The sequence below is a fragment of the Equus asinus genome, chromosome 29 (genome assembly GCF_041296235.1).
Source record: "Equus asinus isolate D_3611 breed Donkey chromosome 29, EquAss-T2T_v2, whole genome shotgun sequence".
Classification (NCBI taxonomy): Eukaryota; Metazoa; Chordata; class Mammalia; order Perissodactyla; family Equidae; genus Equus; species Equus asinus.
In genome coordinates this window covers 17,795,948-17,817,408 of record NC_091818.1, presented here as the reverse complement: position 1 = coordinate 17,817,408, position 21,461 = coordinate 17,795,948, and the positions used below count along the sequence as shown (strand labels likewise).

Genomic DNA, 21,461 nt, shown 5'->3' with positions numbered 1-21,461 from the left:
CGTTTAATAAAATATTGTGCCTATCGTTTCATCATAACAGATTAGGTTTTCAATGGCATTTATTTATCAAGTTAATGTTTTTTTGTTATTGAGACAGGTTTTACTTCTTTCTTATTACAACCAATGATGTAATATGTGTTCTTTGCACATATGTCCTTGTTTTTTGGTCATAGCATTATTGTAGGGCTTTGTAGGATTGTTAAGTTTAATACATGCATATTAAAAAGTGATAGAGATTGCCAAATTGTCCTCTGAAAAGTTTTAACAATTTATCTTCTCCTCCAATGTGAATTAAGTGTTCCTTTCCTATCACCCTCCTCAATGCTGAATAATATAAACCTCTAATATTTTTGTCAAATTGGGTCCCAGATAGAACTTTGTTGCTTTAATTATCCCTTAAAAACATGAATGAATTTTATTTATTTAACAAACAACAAATAATTTATTTAACAAATATTTAAATACTTGACAAATATTATATTTATTTAACAAATACAGCTTTGTGCCAGGTCCTGAGTTTGGGCTTAATACTATATACTTATCAATTTTATCTACTTATTTTTCTGGGTCTTGTTTGTTCATATCTTTTGAGTATTTGTATATTCTCACTTTATTTTTCAAAAGCTCTTTATTGTATATATTGACCCTTGTGCTTTTTTATATATGTTGTTAATAAATATCCTCAATCTATTATTTATATTTTCATTTTTATTTTTGGTGTCTTTTTCAGTAATAAAATTAAAAATCTTCTTGTGTATTAATTTTTCCTTTATGTCTTCTGGGTTTCATGACAGGCTTAGGAATGCCATTTCAAACTCAAGATTATTTATGCATATCCTAAAATTGCTCTGTTGCCTTAATAGCCTTTTTCTTTACAACATTTATTTTCTGTTACTCCATTTGGAGTTCATTTTGTGTGTGTCTCAGGGTTGGTTTTGATTGCATTTAACAGGAAACTTTAATGTAACAGTAGTTTTAACAATGTGGAAGTTTCTATCCCACATAAATAATTCTGAAACTAGGTAGTCAAAGGGTCTGGTGGTTTCACAGTAACAAGGAACCAAGATCTATTTTGTTGCTCTTTCTTCCTTACAAAGCTGCCTCACATCTGTATTCTAACAAGGGGAAGAAGGTGACTTAAAGAGAATGCCGTCTCTCTTTAAGGAGAGTTCGTGAAATTTCCACATACACTTTCACTTACATTTCATTGTCTAAATTAGAACTCAGTCGTATGGCTATCCCTGAGCGCAAGGGAAGCTGAGAAATGTGTTTTATCTGGGCTGTAATACACTCCTGCTAAAAATTGGAATTTCGTTACTGAAAGAGAGGATGATAATGGACTATGCATATATTCATATATAATGTAAGATAGGAACTTACCATTAATTTCTTCTACATAGTGAGCTGATTGTTTCAATACCCTTTATTGAATAATAGTATCTGAACTGAATTAAAAGAAACTGTATCAATAATTAGATTTTGTAGGTTTATGAATTTATTTCAGGATTCACTATTCAATTACATTGACCTACTTGTATCTTCTTGTCCTGGTTCACTAAGGACAAATTTGATAATTCCTATAAATTTGGTGTCTGATAGACTACTTTGATCTTCATTATATCTAGTTTTCAAAATTTTCTTGACTATTGTGCATTTATTCTTTTGTAAATTAGCCTATTAAGTGCCACCAAACAATTCATTGAGCTTTTAGCTACTTTAATTGATTTATCATTCTAGTTTATAGTTTTCAAAATTTTTGCCAAAACTTTTAAAATTTTATTACTAATTGCTAGTTTTTTAAAAAACTATTGTGATTAGAAGGTAATATTTTCTATTACATTTTCTAAATGGATATCACAGATCTGCAGAATTATTGACATTTGAATGTTTGCCTTTATTCTGCTACTTTATTGAGCTCTATTAATTTTCATTATTGATTATCTTGGAAGTTTTAGATGGAAAATTATATTAATTGTATATAATGATCATTAGTGCCTTTACATTTTTCCTCATTTCTTTTTTGTCATTTTGCATTAGTTAAGATCTCTTGCATAATGCTAAATAATTAGCAGTTATGAGAAGCATCTACTATTTATTCCTGACTTTAATAAGAATGCTTATGTTTCATATTAAGTTTAGTATTTGCTTTAGATTGACTTTGTTCAAGTTTTTCTTTATTCCTCACTCATTAGGAATGGAAAAAATTAAATTCTCATTGAGAATCAACTGAGATTTTTATATGATTTTTCCTTTAGTCAATTAATATAGTGAATTAAATATAGACCCATATTTGCATCTGGGCTAAGTCCTATTTGGTCATGGTGATTTTCAAAATACATTAGTTCATTTTATTTACTATATTTATTATAGATTTTTGCATTTATATTAATGAAGTAGTTATTAGAGTTCTTACAATACTTATGTTCTCCTTATTCTGGACATATGGAACTAAACATAACTAACTTTTTTTTGTATTATGGTAAAAAAAACCACTACATAATATGAAATTGACTCTCTAAGCAAATTCTTAGGTGTATAGTACAATATGGTTAACTATAAGCATAATGTTCAACAACAGATATCTAGAACTTTTTCATCTTGCTTAACTGAAACTTTATACTTATTGACGAGTAATTCATTATTTTCCCCTTCTTCCAGCCCATGGCAACCACCATTTTACTTTCTGCTTCTAGATGTTTGACTACTTTACATACCTCACATAAATGGAATCATGCAGTACTTGTCCTCCTGTGACAGGCTATTTAACTTAGTCTAATGTGCTTGAGGTTCACCTATATTGTCACAAACAATAGAATTTCCTTTTTTTAAAGGCTGAATAATGTTCCATTTATGTATATATTACTTTTTCTTATTCATTCACCGTTCACAGTTTTGTTATTCATTCAGCCATTGATGGACACTTAGGTTGCTTCCAAGTCTTGGTTATTGCACAATGAATAATGAGCAGGGGTGCATATATCTTTTCAAGTTAGTGTTTTGGTTTCCTTTGGATAAATACCTGGAAGTGGAATTGCTGGATCATATGGTAGTTCTATTTTTAATTTTTTGAGGAACTTCCATACTGTTTTCCATAGTGGCTGCACCAATTTACATTTTCACCAACAGTGCACAAAGATTCACTTTTCTCCATATCCTCACTTACACTTACCGTTTTTTGATAATTGTCATTCTAACAGGTCTGAGGTGATATCTCATGGTAGTTTTGATTTGTGTTTCCCTACTGATTACTGATGTTGAGCATTTTTCATGTGCCTCTTGGCCATCTGTATATCTTTGGAAAAACGTCTATTCAGATCATTCCGCCCATTTTTAAATAAGATTTAGGTGGGTTTTTTTTCTTTTGTTATTGAGTTATATGAGTTCTTTATATATTTTGGATATTAATCCCTTATCAGATATATGATTTGCAAATATTTTCTCCCATTCTGTAGGTTGCCTTTCCATTTTGTTATTGTTTCCTTTGCTGCACGGAAGCTTTTTCGTTTGAAGTAGTCTCATTTGTTTATTTTTGTTTTTGCCTTTGCTTTTGTTTTTGGTGTCAAATTTAAAAAGTCATTTCCAAGACCAATGTCAAGAAGCTTACCACTTGTGTTTTCTTCTAGGAGTTTTATGGTTTCAGATCTTACATTGAAACCTCTACTCCATTTTGAGTTAATTTTAGTGTACAGTATAAGACAGTAGTCCAATTTTATTCTTTTGCATATGGCTGTCCAGTTTTTCCAGCATCATTTATTGAAGAAACTGTCCATTTTTCATTGCATATTCTTGGCTCTTTTGTCCTAAATTAATTGACAATATACATGTGGATTTATTCTAGTTTACCATTTGATTTATTCTTTGTCTCATTAGTTGTTCAAAAGTGTGTTCATGGGGCTGGCCTGATGGTGTAGTGGTTAAATTCACACGCTCCACTTCACCATCCCAGGGTTCACAGGTTTGGATCCTGAACACAGACCTACACACTGTACATCAAGCCATGATGTGGTGACATCCCACATACAAAATAGAAGAAGATTGGCACAGATGTTAGTTCAGTAAGAATCTTCCTCAAGCACAAAGAGAAAGTTGGCAACAAGTGTTAACTCAGGACCAATCTTCCTCACCAAAAAACTCCCAAAAGTGTGTTTTTTAAATTCTACATCTTTGTTAATTTTCCAGTTTTTCTGCTGTTAATTTCTAGTGTCATTCCATTGTGGTAGAAAAATATACTTGGTATGATTTGAATCTTAAATTTGTTAAGACTTGTTTTGTAACCTCACATGTAATCTATCCTGGACAAGGTTAGGTGTGCACTTGAGAACAATGTGTATTCTTCTGCTATTGGGTGGCATGTTTATATACGTTTGTTGTTCTATAGTAGTGTTGAAATCCTCAGCAACATTATAAGGTCAGTTTCTGGAGACATTTTTCTACCTTTCTTTATGCCATATTTCCATGGTTCTTCTTGTTCCTTGGCAGTTGTTTCAGTGTCTGTGCATTTGAAAAAATGATTTCCTCTCCTTGTCTTTACAGACTGGCTTTCTTTTACTTATTTTCTGTACTGATTTTCTTTTATTAATTTTTTGAGGTTTTTTTTCCAGCTATGATTAACAAATAAGTTTTCTGTTTTCTTTTTTGAGATATAATTATTGAGATATAATTGATATAAAACATTGTATAAGTTTAAGGTGTAAAACATGATGATTATATACAAATAGATTGCAAAATAATTACCACAATAAGGTTAGTTAACACATCCATCACCTGACATAATTACCTTTTTTGTGTGGTAAGAACATTTAAGGCCTACTCTCTTAGCAACTTTTAAGTATATAATACCCTATTGTTAACTGTAGTCACCGTGTTGTACATTAGCTCCCCAGAATTTATTTATCTTACAACTAGAAATGTGTACCCTTTGGCCAACATCTCCCTCTTTTTCCCATCCACCAACCCATTGTAACCACTATTTTATTCTTGGTTTCTGTGAGTTGGGTTTCTATGATGTCAGTGTGGGTTTGTCATATGGCCTTTATTATGTTGAGGTAAGTTTGTTTTATGCTCAATTTGTTGAGAGCTTTTATCATGAAAGGATGTTGAATTTTGTCAAAAGCTTTTTCTGCATCTATTGAGATGATCATATGATTTTTATCTTTCATTCTATTAATGTGATAATCACATTTATTGACTTTTGTATGTTGAAACATTCTTACATTCCACAAGTAAATCCTAATTGATCATGATGTGTGATGCTTTTAATGTGCTGTCTAATTCTATCTGCTGGGATTTTGTTGAGAATTTTCGCATCTATATTCATCAAAGATACTGGCCTGTGGTTTTATTTTCTTGTAATGTCCTCATCTGGCTTTGATATGAGGGTAATGCTGGCCTCGTAAAATGAATTTGAGAGTATTCCCTCCTCTTCAATTTTTGGAAGACTTTGTGAAAGATTGGTATTATTTCTTCTTTAAATGTTTGGTAGAATTCCCCAATAAACCATCTGATCCTGGGCTTTTCTTTGATGGGAGGTTTTGATTATGGATTCAATCTCATTATTGTTATTGTTTGTTCAGATTTTCTTTTTATTCATAATTCAGTCTTAGTGGGTTGTATGTTTTAGGAATTTATCTATTTCTTTTAGGTTATCCAATTTTTTGGTGTACAATTTTTATAGTAGTCTCTTATCCTTATTTCTGTGATAGCAGTTATAATTTCTCCTTTTTCATTTCTTATTTTATTTATTTGAGTCTTTATTTTTTCTTAGTTTAGATACATGTTTCTCAATTTTGTTTCTGAATTTTGTTTAACTTTTCAAAAAATAGCTCTTAGTTTATTGATTTTTCTGTTGTTTTTCTAGTCCCTGTTTCATTTATCTCTGCTCCAATCTTTGTTATTTCCTTTCTTCTGATTACTTTGGTCTTGGTTTTTTATTCTTTTTCTAATACTTAGTTGTAAAGTTAGGTTGTTTATTTGAGATATTTTTTCTTAATATAGGCATTTATTGCTATAAACTTCCCTCTTAGAATCACTTTTGATCCATCCCCTAAGTTTTGGTATGCTGTGTTTCCATTTTCATTTGTTTGAAGATAATTTTTTATTTCCCTGTGCATTTGTTCCTTGTCTCACTGGTTGTCCAGGAGTGTATTGTTTAATTTCCACTTATATGTGAATTTTCCAGTTTTTCTTCCGTTACTGATTTCTGGTTTCAAGCGACTGGGGTCAGAAAACATACTTTGTATGATTTCGATCTTCCTGAGTTTCCTGAGATTTGTTTTGTTACGTATCATATGATCTACTCTAGATAATGTTCTGTGGGTACTTGCTCTTTTTGTAACTCTGCTCTTTTACTCCCCTTCTTTGTTATTCATGTTACAAATTACATCTTTTTATATTTTGTATTTATTGATATATTTTTATAATTATAGTTTTTAAAATACTTTTTGTCTTTTAACTTGTATACCAGAATTAACAGTGATTTATGCACTACCATTACAATATAACAGTATTTTGTCTTTGTCTATGTGTTTACCTTACTAGCGAGCTTTACACTTTTGTATACTTTTGTGTTTCTGTTTAGCTTCCATTCATTTCAACTTGAATGATTCTCTTTGGTTTAAGGTATGTCTAGTGGTGATAAAATCCCTTAGCTTTTGTTTATCTGGGAAAGTCTTTATTTCTGCTTCATTTTTGAAGGATTCTTTTGCTGGATATAGTATTCTTCGTTGGCAGTTTTTCCCCCCAGCACTTTGAATATATCATCCCAGTCTTTTCTGGCCTGCAAGTTTTCTGCTGAGAAATCTGATGATAGTATTGTAAGTGTTTCTTGTATGTAAGAAGTCACTTTTCTCTTGCTGCTTTCAAAATTCTCTTTGCTTTTGACTTTTACTGCTTAGATCATAATGTGTCTTGGTGTGGACAATATCTTGGTTTTTCCTTTTTGAAAACTTTTGGGCTTCTCGAATCTGAATGTCAATTTGCTTCCCCAGATTTGAGGAGTTTTGGGCCATTATTTCTTTAAGTGAACTTTCTGCCTCTTTCTGTCTCTCTTCTCCTCTGGGACTCCTGTAATGTGTATATTGGTCTGCTTTATTATATCTCTTTAGTCCCTTAAATTCTTTACATTTCTATTTTTTTCTTTTGTTTCTCTGGTTATCTGATTGGATAATTTCAAATGACCTTCACTGAGTCTGCTGATTCTTTCCTCTGCTTCACCAAATCTGTTGAACCCCTCTCATGAATTTTTCATTTTAGTTATTGTTCTCTTTAGCTCCAAAATTTCCATTTTTGTGCTGTTTTTTAAAAAGTATTTTGTCTCTTTTTTGAAATATTCATTTCATTCATGCAACATTTTACTGAGGTAGCTGAGCATTTTTATGATGAATATTTTGAAATCTTTGTCAGGTGACTCATATATCTCCATTTTTTTAAGGTTGGTTTCTGGAGATTTGTTTTTGTTCCTTTTATTGGGTCAAGTTTCCCTCTTTCTTCTTGTTCCTTGACACTTTGTGGTGGTGTCTGCACATTGGAAAAAACTACCCCTCCCCCAGTCCTTATAGGCTGGATTCATACAGGGGAAGATCTTCACCATTCAGCCTGGCTAGAGATTATGGAGACCTCTTAGACTTGTTTTGTGGATGTTTCTTCTCTAGACTTGTGTATATAAATTCTTAAATAGAGATATTTGCCCTTTTTTCTCAGGAGTTCATGATCTCTTGCCCCTTCTGGTGTCTGTCTGAGCTTCTACAGGTCCTCAGGAGTGGCAGCACACCACCAAATCTTTTTTATTTGTTTTGTTTTCAGCAGTCCCCAGGCGTATTCTGTATGTGGAGTCTTGGCAATGCTCTGAGACAAGACAAGACAGAAACTAGTCTCTTGGATGGTTCTCTGAAAAGTATGAACATTGAATGTATATTTGAGTCTTCTCCTTTCCTCTTCAGGGAGAAGCTGGGACTGATTTCCCAACTGTGCTGTACTGAACTGGAGAGAGGGGCTTTGGCATTGTGTGCATATGAATCCAAACTGTTGTCTTTGTTCTCAGTGGTCCCTAGGCAACTGGAGTATGCTGAGTCCCATCAGCACTTCAAGACAGACAATACAGAAGCTAGTGCCCCAGTCATCCCCCAGAAAAGCTGATATGTGGAAGAATATTCTATTTTTTCCCTCCCCAGAAAGAAGCTGGGATTTGGGTTTTGGCCTGCTTGTTCTGCACTGAGCTGGAGGGAGGGTCTATGACCAGTGAGTGTGTACTACTTCATAACATCACTTTTGCTTCTCAGAAGCTCCCAACCTTGGACCCTTTTCTGTCAGTGCTGAGATCAGGCCAGACAGAAAACAGTCCCTCAGGCAGCCCCCAGAAGTCAGAACTTTGGACGTATGTTTCAATCTTTTCCTTCCCTCCCAGGGAGAAGCTGGGAGCTGGCAGTATTTTCTGACTGGTGCTTTGTTGGGAGGAGAGATTATTGCTAGAGGGTGTCACAAATTTCCCTCTGGCTTCAATGTGACTGGTTCATCTTCACCCAGTGTGCAAAAGCCTCTCACTGATCTCTGCATTTCTCACAAAGGGAGTCAGTCCTGGTATTGTATTGGTGTCTCCATGGGGAGAAAGAGGATCTAGGGCTTCCTATTCTTCCATCTTGCTGATGTCACCTTCCTGACTTAACTTTAGATGTGGCCATGTGATTTTCTTAAGTCAATGAAGTATGAATCAATCATGTGTGGAAGCTTTAGGGGCCACTGTGTACTTCCCCTTATTCTCTCTTTTCCTTTGCTGCTATTATCAGGAATGTTGCAGATAGCAGAATTTATATCAGGCCTACTTTCAGAGTGAAAATGTGGAACAGAACCTCTAGGTAATCTTCAGTTGACATGTAGTAGGGGCAGGAAATAGATCTTTGTGTTTAAGCCACTGGAATTTTACAATTATTTGATACTTCAGCATAGTCTAACCTATCTCAATTTATACAATTAGTAAATGATACTCTTCTATTTTTATGTTCTATCCTTCTGTAGTTTTGGCATCAGAATACTATATTATAAAGTGAAATGGATAAAATCCACGTTTTCCTAGAAATTTTATGGCTTATATAACATGGATATTCAGTAATCTTTGATGGTTTCATAGAAATTTCCCTTAAAACTCTTTGATCTTGTGACATTTCTCATGGTAGATTTTCAATATTTTCCTGTAAATGTTACCAAACCTGAAGTGAGTTCACTCACCCGTTGCGCAGCAAGCCAATCTCTGACACCAGGTGTGGTGGAAGAAAGTAGGAATTTTATTTTTGCACAGCACTGAGCAAGGAGAGAGGGCAGCTAACGCTCAAACCCCAAACTCCCCAAAAAGCTAAAAGGAAGGGTTTTTGTTTGGGGCTTTAGGTAGGGGAGGGGGAGCATATGGCCTTGCTGGTCGGAGCTTTCCCACCAGCCTGTCTTTGGCCTTGAGACACTTGCAGAGAGGAGGGAGCCAGTGACCTTGCTGGTCAGCAGCTTTCCCACCAGCCCGTATCTCTTTGTGGGAGGAGATAGTTCAAGTGCTTGTCCTTGGCGGTGTCTGTCTCCATGGAGGATAGTGGATTCTGGAGCCAGGAAGCCAGACAGTAAGCAAGGAATGAGTGTTTTGGTTTTAACCCCAAATATGCTGGGTTTAATGTGGGGAAACTGATATCAGGGTCGATATCATAAAGACATTAGTTTGTTCAAGTTTTCTGCATTTCATTGAGTTTATTTTGATAATTTATATTTTGTTAGAATGTTATCTACTTCATTAGATTTGTTTATCATTTATGGTACAAAGATATATAAGATATCATCTTATAATTTTAAAATATCCTCTATTTATTATCTATGCTTATATTCCTTTTGTATTTCTTTTATTCATTGGAGGAAGTGAATATAGTGATTTAGAGCTCAGTCTCTGAAGCTAAACTTCTTGGGTATGAATTCAGGCTCAGCCAATGATTAATCATGTGACTGGTTAAACAAATTACCTTCTCTGTGCCTCAGTTTTCTCATGTACAAATGAGGGAATAATATTATGTACAACAAATAATTATTTTGATAATCAAGGGAGACAGTACAACTTGAGAATTAGTTTAAAGTGTTCCAGGACAGGCATTTTCACAAGTTCCTGATGGAATCCAATGCAACTCCCTCCCTCTATGAAATTTAGCTTTTTAAAACTGAAAATAAAGCAGATAGAGAAAACCACACAAAATAAATGTGAAATTTAGTGAAGTGTTTAAGGGGAAAACCTTCAAACTATTACCCAGATCAAGAAATAAAACTTTACCAGTCATTCCAGAATCTCCTTCACGCCCTGTCTAATCATAGCCCTCCCGTCTCCACAACAGTTACTGCTCTTCTGATTTTTACCTTAAATCACTTCTTTGCACATCTTTATAGTTTGACCACCCAAATGTGCCTTTGTAGACACTATAGTGTGTGACTCATATTTTAAATTTTATATATCTTTTAAGTCTCTTATCGTTTCTCCTCTATTTTCCTTATAATTTATGAACTGCATAACTCAGAGCATTTGCCCCATAGAATTTTTAACAATCAGGATTTTCCTGATTGCATAATTATGGTGCAGTTTTTCCCTGTGTTCCTTTGCCGTCTGGCAGCTGGATCCAGAGGTTTGATTGGATTCAGGTTTGCTTTCTTTGTCAATATTATAGGTTGTGTTGTTCCTTTCATAGAGAGACTTAAGGAGTCTGCTTGTCTCTCTTGTTGTGACATTAGCAGCCCTTGAAACTTAATACCTATATCTCTTAATTTATTGGAAGTTACAAAAAGATGATAATCTAATTTTATTATGTTTTTTAATTTATTAATTGGAATACTATTATAAGGAGGCACTTCCTGTCATCTACTAATTTGTTACCCAGTGGTACTGATTATATGGTATAAACAGGGTAAATACTTGGCTCTTTTTCTTTATATACCTGTGTTCATTATAATGAATTTTCTGAAAGTGATCAATTATTATTTTAAAAATATCATCATGAACTTATGCATTTAAACATGGATTTCAATCAGTTATAGTTATTATCTTTTGGGAAGGTCAAATTGTGGCATCTTTGCCTGGTGGGATCTTCAGTTTGTACCTGAGACCTTTGCCATGACCTGAGTCATCTTTGATAGCTTCCTTGCTATTTGGTATGACAAAATATTCCAAGCTTATCTTGTACATATTTTGCTTCCAAATGGAATCAGCCGTTTCTCTGAGAATTTTCATTTCTTTTGTGGGAAATGGTATTTTATTTTTTTTGCTACAGGGTTTGTCACTGTTTATATGTCATTTCATTGGATGGAAATAGAAAACACACACATTCACACATTTTAAGAATAAGGCAACTCATGAGTTCTTACAGAAAATTTCAAGTCAAATAATGTACTACAGAGATTTTTTTAACTTCTTTTTTATTGGTTCTTTATTTCCTTTCTTCCACACTGAGAATCTTGCATTTTAAGTGTACAGAGAATAATAGGATTAGAAAATTTCATAATTATTCATTTGCTTTATTAAAAAATACATATACAACACTCTCAGAATAACAATATTAATACTTTCACTCCATATAATTATTGAGAATAGTCAAATATTTTTGAATATGACTTCTTCATTCTCTCCTACAATTTTTAATAGTTGTGCTGTATATGTATTGACATGTCATAAAACTCTTACGTACTATACTCTTTCTCTTTTAACCTTCATTTAGTCTTACTTTTACAAGTATGTATTTAATGTTTATCACCAGTCCTTATTTGCTGTCTCTCTAGATTTGGGTTGTATGAAGCTCATTCTAGGGTAGATTTTTTTCAGGACAGACTCATGGGAACTATATTTTTGAGTTCTTTCATGTTAATAACAGTTTCCCTGTCCTTTTTGTCCTTGAACGTCAAGCTTTGCTTTATACCTTTGCTTTAGTTTTCTTTATTGGAGACTCTTATTATCCATATGTTGAATCTCATTTGCCTAGTTTCAGTATTTGTTACTTTCTCTCACATTCATTTTATCTCTTTTTTCATTTAAAAAAAATGCCTTTTTCAAGACTTTATTTAGAAATAATTTTAAATTTACAGAAAAGTGAAAAAAAGTACAAATAACACCTATATACCCTTCATCTAGATTAATCTATTGTTAAATTTTTTTCCCATTTGCTTTTTTGTCTTTATCTTTTGCTCTCTCTTATATAGTATGTTATATATGTATGCATAACATAGATATGTATATTTTTTCTGAACTATTTCAGAGGAAGCTGAGTACATCATAGCCCTAATACTAAAGCATATATTTCCTATTCTTTGCATAGTCACAATACAGTTTTCAACTTCAGTAGATAAGATCAATATTTTTTTCTAATCTACCATTCATCCAATGTTTGTTTTTTAACCCAATATTATCCTTTATAACCTTTTTTCCTTTCCAATACAGAATCCAGTTTAGTCTCAGGTATTACATGTAGTTGTTATGTTTTTAGGCTTCTTTAATCTAGAATATTCCCTAGCTTTTCTTTGTCTTTTATGACAGTAAAATTTTTAAAGTCTACTGTCTCTTTAGAGAAGTTTCCTCATTTTGGATTTGTCTGATGTTGTTCTTAGGGTGTCACTTCCAGAACTACACTGTGTACATCTGTCATTAATTTGTGACTTTAATAATGATCACCTGGTCAGAGTGTTTTCTGATTTCTCTATCTTATTATTTTTTCCTTAGCTACTAATAAGCAATCTATAGGAAGAGTCTTTAAGATCATGCAAATGGCTTGTTCTCTATCAAAATTTTCTTGATTTAGGATGTATTCATAATTCTTTCCTGAACTAGTCTCTACTTTGAAGGTTCCAAAATGATGCTTTTCCAACTCTAGTACCATTTCTACGTTCATCCAATTGGTATGTGGCATTCTATTGAAAGCAAGAGTTCTACCTTCGCTCCCATTTCTTTTCTTTCATTCTTCATTCACTAGTGGTACGAAATCATGTATTCTTATTTTTCCAGGGTTTTATAGCTCACGCTCTTCTCTATTTTTTAGCTGTAAATTGTCCTAGCATTGGCAAGTAGGAGTTTATTGAAGATAATCACTATGTCCTTATGACATGACCCTAGTAGTCATTGAGATGACAATGTCTGCTATTTAGTATGGCAAGATGTCCCAAGCTAATCTTGTACATTTCCTGCTTTGTAGCTGAAATCAGCCAATTTTCCTAGAAGGCCTGATTGTTTTAAATGGGAAATGTTATTGGAAACCAAGATCTGAAAGGTAGTGGTATTGGGGTGTCTTTTCTTCTAAGTGCATTGAGCAGACAGACTAGAAAATGTACACAAATATATATATATATATATGCACACATACACATATATACATATTCATACACACATATACTTACATACATGTGCATATATGCATGCATATACACATAGATATGTTTAGAAATCATACATTCTTACAGATCCTTTCAATTCCAGTCAATCCTCTCAGGGCTTGTTCTTGCCTTCCCGCACTTCATATGTATACATCCTTTCATTCATAGTGTGAATCCTGACTTTGCACAACATCAACATATTTGCTAATTTTATCAATTCTGTAGGACTCTAAAATTGTTTTAGAATTTATTATCTCATACCACTAGAAAAACAAACCAAGTAAAAGATTTCATGGGGTCAGCCTGGTGGTGTAGTGGTTAAGTTCGTGTTCTCCGCTTCAGCAGCCCAGAGTTTGCAGGTTCAGATCCTGGGCATGGACCTACACACGACTCCTCAAGCCATGCTGTGGCAGCATCCCATGTACAAAATAAAGGAAGATGGGCACAGATGTTATTTCAGGGCTAATCTTCCTCAGCCAAAAGAGGAAGTTTGGCCATGGATGTTAGCTCAGGGCCAATCTTCCAACCAAAAAAAATCATGATTTTATTTTTCTTACTGAAGACTGAGGAAATAATACTGTATTCATGAGTTACTTGGATTAGTCCCCCCCCCCCCCTTTTTTCCCTGGTTGGTTGATTTCTTAAGTTGCTTTCATTGTTAGTGCCCTCTTCTTATCCTTGTTAATATAATTTGTTTTTTGGAATATGTAGAGTATTATTAACCGGTTTCTAAAAATAAAAATATGAGAGAGAGAGAGAGAAAGAGAGATGGTCTTTTCGTGAATCCTTTCCCCTACATTCCCCAGTTTACCCCTTCTGTGTAAGTAACCATCTGCATTGTTTTCTGGTTTATTATTCCTGTTTTATTTTGTAAAGGCAAGTGTCTCTCTATTTTTCTCCTTATTTCCCTTTCTTTCTTACCTCAAAGGTAACATACTAGATCTATACTTTTTCACTTTTATTTTTTGCTTAACATTTTCTACTGGAAATTATTTCAAGTCAGTTTCTGGAGAACTTTTCCATTCATTTTACAGCTGTATGTACAACTGTTTGTATCACATTATATATTATTATTTATATCATACCATAGTTTATAGTATGTATCTTAGGTTATTCAAACAATAACATATGCTTGAACATTTAGGTGGTTTTGAATATTATGCAATTAAAAATTATGCTATAATAAGTAACCCTGTATATATGTATTTTCATTGTTTGATTTATGCTTATATATTAACCTAAAATATAAATAACCCAAGGAAACTAGAGACTATTACAAATATATTTAATTCCTAGAACTGTTTATTAAATAATGAGAGAGCTTCAAAAACACTCATTAAAACTTTTCTTACCATTTTTGTATCAGATCTAGCATTATGGTAATTTATTTTTAACTTTGTCAATATGAGAGAAAATTTTGCTGTACACTTGCGTAAATTTGAAGTCTAGGTAATACACGATAGATCTATTTTATTCTGTTTAGTAGACTAAATTCATTTCTTTATGTAGCCCATGATGAAGTACCAGTTGAAAAGCTTATGCTTGCACATCAAGATTCAGTTTCAAAAACCCAAATGCAAATAAAGAAACAAGGAACTCCCACAGAGGAAAGATTCAATAGTAAGTATAATAATTATAAATAGTCATATTATTTTAAATTAAACTCATCAGAAATCCCTTTTCTTTGGTTCATGAAGATGTATCTCAGCATATATTTTGTGGAAATTTTCCTTGTTGATTTAAAGTGTGAATCTTCTAAGATAACTAGAGAGCAGGAGCAAAATTATTGATACATGTTGGTTGGAATTTCTGACCATATGATTATTTCATACCTATGGGTAATGTGATCACTGTCCACCAAGGGCAATAACAGGCCAATAATTGGCTTACAAAGGGTGTGAACCTTTTAGCCAACCCCAGGAGATTACTGGTCCAAAAACCAATGGGTGCCTCTTACCTATTTCAGTGTCTTTTTGCAATAGGCTCCAATGGCTGAACAGAGATACTCGGTTTGAGATCAGAGGGGTAACTGATGAGATCAGTAACTCAAAAAGCAATTGAGGATCACAGGGGTATAGAAGGCAGCTTGGGTGGCCTCCAGAGCATCTTGTTGAATGGGTCTCCACTCAACGGTAATAGCCTTTATGCTAACTCCTTAGATATGTGCCATCAAATACCTGTGGGTAGAATGTGAATATGTTGGTAATAGGAGTCCCACCACTGTTTTATAACTTGAGGAAGAGAGGGCCAAAAGATTTGCAGATATCTCCTCTGGACTATGATGTTACGTCCCTTTTAGATGACACCCTGGAATTTCACTTGGATAATAGGTCCTTGTACCTTGTCTTTATTAATGGCACAACCATGTTGCCTCATATGGACCAACAGGATGTCCAATCCTTGTTGGATGGTGCACTTGTCTGCACCCAACAAAAAATGTCATCAAAATAGTAGAAAGCTAATATTCGCTCTGTGAGCTGGACTTTTCCCAGGTCTTGCCTTACCCATTGATGAAAGACAGATGGGGAATTTAGGGAGCCTTGTGAAAGGACATTAGTGGCATTTTTCAACCAATTCTACATAAGAGTAAATTGATCCTGGTCATTTGCATGAAGAGAGATGCTGAAGAGAGTTCAAGTTGTTGGTTGCTGTACACCAATTTCCTTCATCTTGGACAATAGCTTCTATGACAGTCATAATGTCAGTGCCAAGTTGGCACTAACACTTTGTGCAGTCTTAATCAACTTAGTCCCTAGGCACTCAAAGTTTTGTGCACAGGCCAGGTGGGGCTATTGAATGGAGAAATAGTCTACAGAGTTGGCTTCCTTAAACTCAGCAATAAGGATAGTTATTTCTTTTTTATACCAAGGCAGTCAATATTGTTTTGGGTAGATATTGGTACTAGGATCTGGTAGTTAGGTGGCTCAAGATCTTCCACATGACCCTTTAAAATACCCTAACTGCAGCAAATCCCGTCAGAACTTGGAAGTGAATGTGAGTGGTGGGTCACATAGTTAATACATCTATACCAATAACACATTCAGTAGTAGAGGCAATAACAATAGAATCTTCTGTAGTCTGGCCTGGAAAAGGTTTCTATTGATGGTGGTGCCCCCAAACCTGAGCATGTTATCTGTTTCCCCCTCATCCTGGTGCCGGGGCTTGTGGGGATCACAGTTACCAGTACATCAATATCCAAAAGGCCCAGCTTGTTTATTTTCTAAAGCTGAGATGGGAGTAAATGTATATGGGGTTCTCTTATTTGTCTCAAGATTCATTGGTTGAGGGAGAGGAAATAGCACTTGTATTATCCATAGTGGTCACAACCATGTGAACCCTAGTGGGGCTTCATGTTGTGTCCTCCATGGACCATAGTCTAACCATGAATACCTTGCTGGAGATTCCATCAAGCTACTCCTTTGAGATCCCATTGTATAGTCGTCAGAGCCATAGATCTTAAGTCAGGCCATTGCCCAAATAATCCAGTAGAAGGTGCATTATTATCATTTTTACATCCCTCCTTTTCTGTCTGGACAGCAGCTAATTTTTGCATGTCCAAAAATTTGTTGATTAAGGTCTGATTGTGTCACAACTGATTGACACACCTTGTGAAGAAGTTTTATTGAGCTTGATAACCAATAGGATTGACAAAAGTGAACCTAAAAATTTGAGTGTCGACAATCTTGTCATCTATTGTTCTCACTCCCAGTTGTACCCAAGAGGCCACCGGGAGGACTAGCCAGGATACTATACTCTCTGGAAAGGTAGCCGTCCATGTTTTTCAGTATGGAAACTCATGTCATGTGGGCCAAAACTATTGGAGCCCAAAAAGGGCCAACCGAGGATGGAGATAGTCTCAGTTTTTGCATCTTTTTGTATTCCTTCCCATTTTCCTCCCGGTCTTTAGGCAAAGTGGCCACTGTCAGCACACTCTGAAATAGGGAATCTGTACCAATGCACCTCACAAGATGCCATTCTCATTCACTAAGTTTAGCAAGATTGCCTTCTTCGTCATGCAGGTGAACTACCCAAGTCTCTAAAGTCTCTTCCAGTCACTGGGTAAAGTGATTCCAAGGGCCTTTACATTCTTTTTCATGAAAGACCTGAGTCTCAAAAACTTGCAGCAATACGTGCTGTCCATCAGTGTCATGACTTAGGGTTAACAATGGTCATAGAGTACGACTCAGCTTGCAGGGTCTCTGATGGCTTTTGGTCTCATCTCTGGTGAACTATAACCATTAGCTAGGGAATTTCTTCCCTAGCTTTCTGATAGTTCCTCTGTTAGATCTCTAATTTGACCCACAAAAGGAACTCCACCAGAGTTTGGAGGTTAAAGTGAAGGACTAATCTTCCCTCAAATTGGAAGTCTTATTTAACAATCTATTAGAACTTTCGAAGAGTGCTCCATGGCATCCACCAGCACTTTCTAAGACTCATTGGCCTGACTGGCAAAGTGCCCCACTGGATCCTCAGATGCTTGCAGTGATCTACTTGCACAGTCCAAGAGTGACACAAGTCTTCTCTAACACCTCCCAAAAGTGCCTTGTAGGATCTCAGGGATTTTGCTTTTCCAGAAGGGCATTATATTTCATTGACCACTTTGCTCGCTGTGCCAATTTGTCAGCAAGAGTACTGCCAGTTGTCAAGTTGGTCAATTAAGATAAGAAACCAAAAAAGTAAAATTAGGCATTTATTCACTTACTGTGATAGTATAAGCAAGAGTCTAGACAGAAAAGGGCTGAAGCCCCACCAGATTTCCATTTTTTCCACAGAACAGTACTGGGCAAGCGTCAGGTGTCTCATCATAGACCTGAGAGTGTAGGGGCAACGTCTCACTGCTCCACCAAAAGGCTCCTGCTGTCTTAAGGACCCTGGGCCCAGGGGAAGATAGAGGGGGCAGAATTTGGAGTGGATAAGTGCTTTACACGGAGTCAGACCGCGAAAGATGTCTTCCAGGTCCTCCTGATAAGGTGGTCTGATAGAGGCGTATGAATAGTGCAGTGTCTCAGCTGAGCCTCCCTCCCTCATAAGGAAGCTTCTGAAAGGAGGTGCCTGGGCTAGAATGCGGATGCATGGAAGATCATGGTCAGCTAGAAGTGGAGGTTAAGGGTCAGCCTGAGTCCTTGACTGCAACTACCTCTCATGCCTGCAGTGCACTGGCTGTACATCAAGTCACTGTGGTCTGGGAAGCTTTCCCCCATAAGGACTGCCTGGTAAAGTTTTTGTAATTGCCTATGATCACATATAGGATTTTACTTGGAGCATCTATCTATCTATCTATCTATCTATCTATCTATCTATATGCATATACACATATTTAGAAATTATGGTCCTTACAGATACCTTCGATTCCAGTTCATCTCCTCAGGGCTTGTTCTTACTTTCCTTGATTTCATGTGGGTATGTCCTTCCACAGTGTGAGTCTTGACTTTGAACAACATCAACATATTTATGCATTTGCTCAATCCCATAATACTTCTAAAATTGTTTCATAATTGCTTAGCTGATACCACTAGGACAAGAACCTACTAAAAATTTCTGTGAATGTTTTTTGCAGCCCACTCTTGCCTAAGACTGAGGGTGTATGTCAAATACTGTTGATGAGTTACTTGGGTTCGTGCTTATTTTTTCCTTCAGTAGGTTCATTAAGTTTGCTTTCAGTTTTAGTCTTCTTTCTTGTCTTTAATTTTATTTTTGGAATGTATAAACATGAACCTTCTCCAAAAAGTAATAAGTATACAAAAAAGTATTTATAAAGCGTCATTCTTTCCCTTACATTCCCCAGTCCTCACCTTCCTCTTACAGGTCTCCAACTAAAATGTTTTCTGGTTTATGTTTTCTATGTTTCATTTAAAAAATCGTTTTCTCTCTTTTTTTCCTCTTTGTGTATTTCTTTCTTATGTCTCCTTTCTTTCACAAAAAGTAGGATGCTAGATATTCTCTATTTCAGGTTTTTTTCACTTAGCATTAACTCCTAGAAATCCAATTTATGTTACAGAGATGTTTTGCACTCTTTTTGCAGTAGTAGGTATAGCTGTTTATACTCTACCATAGTTTATAGTATACACCTTATTCAACCAATTCTCCATGCTTGTATATTTAGGTAGTTTTAAATATTTTGCAATTACAAATAATACCGTAATGAAAAACTTGTACATATACATTTTCATTGTTTGATCTATGAATATTTATTTACTTAAAGTGTAAACAACCCAAGAAAACTAGAGACTAATATAAAACATTTTTTATGCCTAGGAATATTTATGAAATAATGAGACCACTGTAACACACGTCCATTAAAATTGATCTCACACTTTTTGTGTTAGTCTAGCATTGTGGCAACTTACTTAAAACTTTATAAAAATGAGAGAAAATGCTGCTGCACAATTATTATAAACTTGAAATCCAGCGATTTCACAATAAATCTGTTTTTCCATTTAGTGGACTAAATGTATCTCTTTATGTAGCTGATGGTAAAGTACCAGATGAAAAGCGTATGCAGGAGAATCAAAATTTGGTGCCAAAAACACAACTGCAAGTACAGAAACAAACAACTCTCAGAAGAGAAGAACTCACTAGTAAGTATAATAATTATAGATAACTAAAATATCTTAAAACTCATCAGATGGTCTTTTTGTTTGGTTTATGAATATGTATTTAGGCATATGTTTTATAGAAATTTTACACTTTGACCTAAAGTATTAATACCCTAAGATAATTAGAGAACAGAAATAAAAGTATTGGTACATTTTGGTTGGGATTTATGGTACTCAGATTATTTTATGGTCATGGGTCATGTACTCAGTCTGACTCAAAAACAGGCCATCAACTGACCTTCAAAGGGTGTGTGCTTATCAGCTCACTCCAGGAAATTATGGGTCCATAAGTCCAGCAGTTGCCTCTGGTCAGTTGCGGTGTCTTTCAGTCATTGCCTACATTTGGTGAACAGAGAGATGCTGTGACCTGTAACTCAAATGGAAAATGTGGATTGTAGGCACCAAGGGCAAGGATGACTAAGAGGTCTGTCAAAGGACCTCTAGGGCATCCATTTGTCAGGTCCCACTGAAATGCAGAGATCTTTCTGGTAACCTGATATTTGGGTGAGATACCTACATGAGGAGTGTGGATCACCAGTAGACAAATAGTACCACCAAATTGCTGAGGCTCCTTCTATGTCTTGGTCCAGAGAGGGCCAAAAGGCTTAGCAATTGTCTACTCTCCAGTGAGATATTGTGCCCCTTCCATAGATGCTCTGGAATTTCACTTGGGTTTCAGGTTCTTGTGCCTTGTCTATATTAATGTGGGTTAACAGGATGTTCAGTCCTTGTTTGCTGTTACCCTTCTCTGGGCCCACTTGGATGATGGTCGTCAATAGAGTGGAAGGCTAGTGGCCCCTCTGGCAATGGGACTTTTTCCAGGTCATGACCTTGATGATCTTTATGTCAGGTAGTCAGGGAATTTAAAGAGTCTTGTGGAAGAATAGTAATAATGCATTACAACCCATTCTATGTAAGGATAAACTGAGCCTAATCATCTTGGTGGACAGCGATGCTGTAAAGGGCATTTGTGATGTCAGTTGCTGCATACAAAGTTCCTCCATCTTGGGAAATAACCTCTGTGACAGTCACAGTGTCAGGTACTGCTGGTGTCAAGGCCTGCACTGTAGCATTGAACTGAACTGCCTATAATTAATTGAGACTCTGGAAACCCAAAATCTTGTGCACATACCAGTTGGGGAACTTTCTTAAACACAGCATTGAGGTCAGGTTTTTTTTTTTTTTCTCCCTCAGGCAGTTGTTTTGGGGAGACAAAGGCACTAGGTGCTGATAGATGGGTAGGTATACCGTTTTCCACAGGTCCCACTGAAATCACCTTAACTATAGCAATTCCCCTCAAGTGAAGGTTCACATAGACAGTACGTTTATATCAATAATGCATTCAGTAGTGAGCACCATAACAATGGAAGTTTGTGTTGGCCTGATGGTCCCAGCAGTAGTCGTCTGGGTAATCCTCTTGATAGTGGCCTCATACCCCAAACCAGAGAGGATTATCTGGTTTCCCCCCGTTCTGGTGTCATAGATTGTGTGGATCATAGACGC

The 21,461-nt window shown here is 35.4% G+C and overlaps 1 protein-coding gene across 1 annotated transcript in view; it reads left to right on the top strand.

Annotated features, from left to right (window-relative positions):
• CCDC7 (coiled-coil domain containing 7) overlaps window positions 1-21,461 on the top strand; it is a 432,318-nt gene that overhangs the window by 242,189 nt on the left and 168,668 nt on the right. The window contains exon 21 of the mRNA XM_070500835.1: window positions 14,872-14,982. Within this exon, the coding sequence (XP_070356936.1) occupies window positions 14,872-14,982 (111 nt within the window). The remainder of the gene's footprint in view (window positions 1-14,871; window positions 14,983-21,461) is intronic.